The sequence below is a fragment of the Chiloscyllium plagiosum genome, chromosome 45 (genome assembly GCF_004010195.1).
Source record: "Chiloscyllium plagiosum isolate BGI_BamShark_2017 chromosome 45, ASM401019v2, whole genome shotgun sequence".
In the NCBI taxonomy this organism is placed as follows: Eukaryota; Metazoa; Chordata; class Chondrichthyes; order Orectolobiformes; family Hemiscylliidae; genus Chiloscyllium; species Chiloscyllium plagiosum.
This window is the reverse complement of record NC_057754.1, coordinates 6,919,814-6,920,912: the sequence shown is the minus strand read 5'-3', so window position 1 is coordinate 6,920,912 and position 1,099 is coordinate 6,919,814. Positions and strand designations below refer to the sequence as shown.

Sequence of the window (1,099 nt, the reverse complement as noted above, 5' to 3'; positions counted from 1 at the left end):
TGACCCCGTGCTGTCCCTGTCCAGGGGAGTGTTTGATGGGGGGACAGTGTAGAGGGAGCTTTACTCTGTATCTGACCCCGTGCTGTCCCTGTCCTGGGGAGTGTTTGATAGGGACAGCGTTGAGGACAGTAAAGTTGCACAGTGAGGAATGAGAATGGCGTTTTCTTTGAGAGGATGGTGGGCTGATGATTGACTGTGACTCTTTGCTGGGTATGGTCACCCTCTGTGGGTCTGACGGATTGTCAGGTATTTCCAAATCCTGCCGCTGAGTGAAACCGGGCAGCAAGCAAATGGAGGTTTCTCGCATTCTCGACATAACAATCCTCTCGCTGTCCCTTTCAGGGACAGTGTGAGCTGGCTACAGTCAGTGTTGTACCTCAGACGTCCTTCGGAAGTGGTTGACCAAAACAGGGAGACTTCGACCCCCCAGTGAAAAGGGGAATTGAGAAACTGTTGAGTAACAAGCAGAAGCTGGCCAGTGGGGAAGTGGAATTGGAACAGCTTGCTTCAGTTCACCACTTCCTGGGTTTTAGGCATTGCGTGTGTTTTGCAGGTCCTCATTGTCTCCATCCATTATCGCTGGGCCCTCAGTCCTCCCTCTGTTATCATTGGGCCCTCAGTCCTCCCTCTGTTATCATTGGGCCCTCAGGCCTCCCTCTGTTATCACTGGGCCCTCAGGCCTCCCTCTGTTATCACTGGGCACTCTCACATCTTCCATTATTGCTGGGCCCTTCGGCCTCCCTCCATTATCAATGGGTCCTCAGGCTTCCCTTCATTACCACTGGACCCTCAGGCTTCCCTCCATTCACTAGGCCGTCAGGTCTCCTCCTCCTTCATTATCACCCGGCCCTCCTATTATGACTGAACCTGCACCATTATCGCTGGGCCCTCAGTCCTCCCTCTGTTATCATTGGGCCCTCAGTTCTCCCTCTGATATCATTGGGCCCTCAGGCCTCCCTCTGTTATCACTGGGCACTCTCACATCCTTCCATTATTGCTGGGCCCTTCGGCCTCCCTCCATTATCAATGGGCCCTCAGGCTTCCCTTCATTACCACTGGACCCTCAGGCTTCCCTCCATTCACTAGGCCCTCAGGTCTC

General features: G+C 53.9%; 1 protein-coding gene across 1 annotated transcript in view; it reads left to right on the top strand.

The window, feature by feature from the left end:
* The window catches only part of LOC122543999 (glycogen phosphorylase, muscle form-like), a 35,031-nt gene extending 34,629 nt beyond the window's left edge, over positions 1 to 402 (top strand). The window contains exon 4 of the mRNA XM_043683008.1: positions 343 to 402. Coding sequence (XP_043538943.1) covers positions 343 to 402 — 60 coding nt within the window. The remainder of the gene's footprint in view (positions 1 to 342) is intronic.
* The last annotated feature ends 697 nt before the right edge of the window (positions 403 to 1,099 follow it).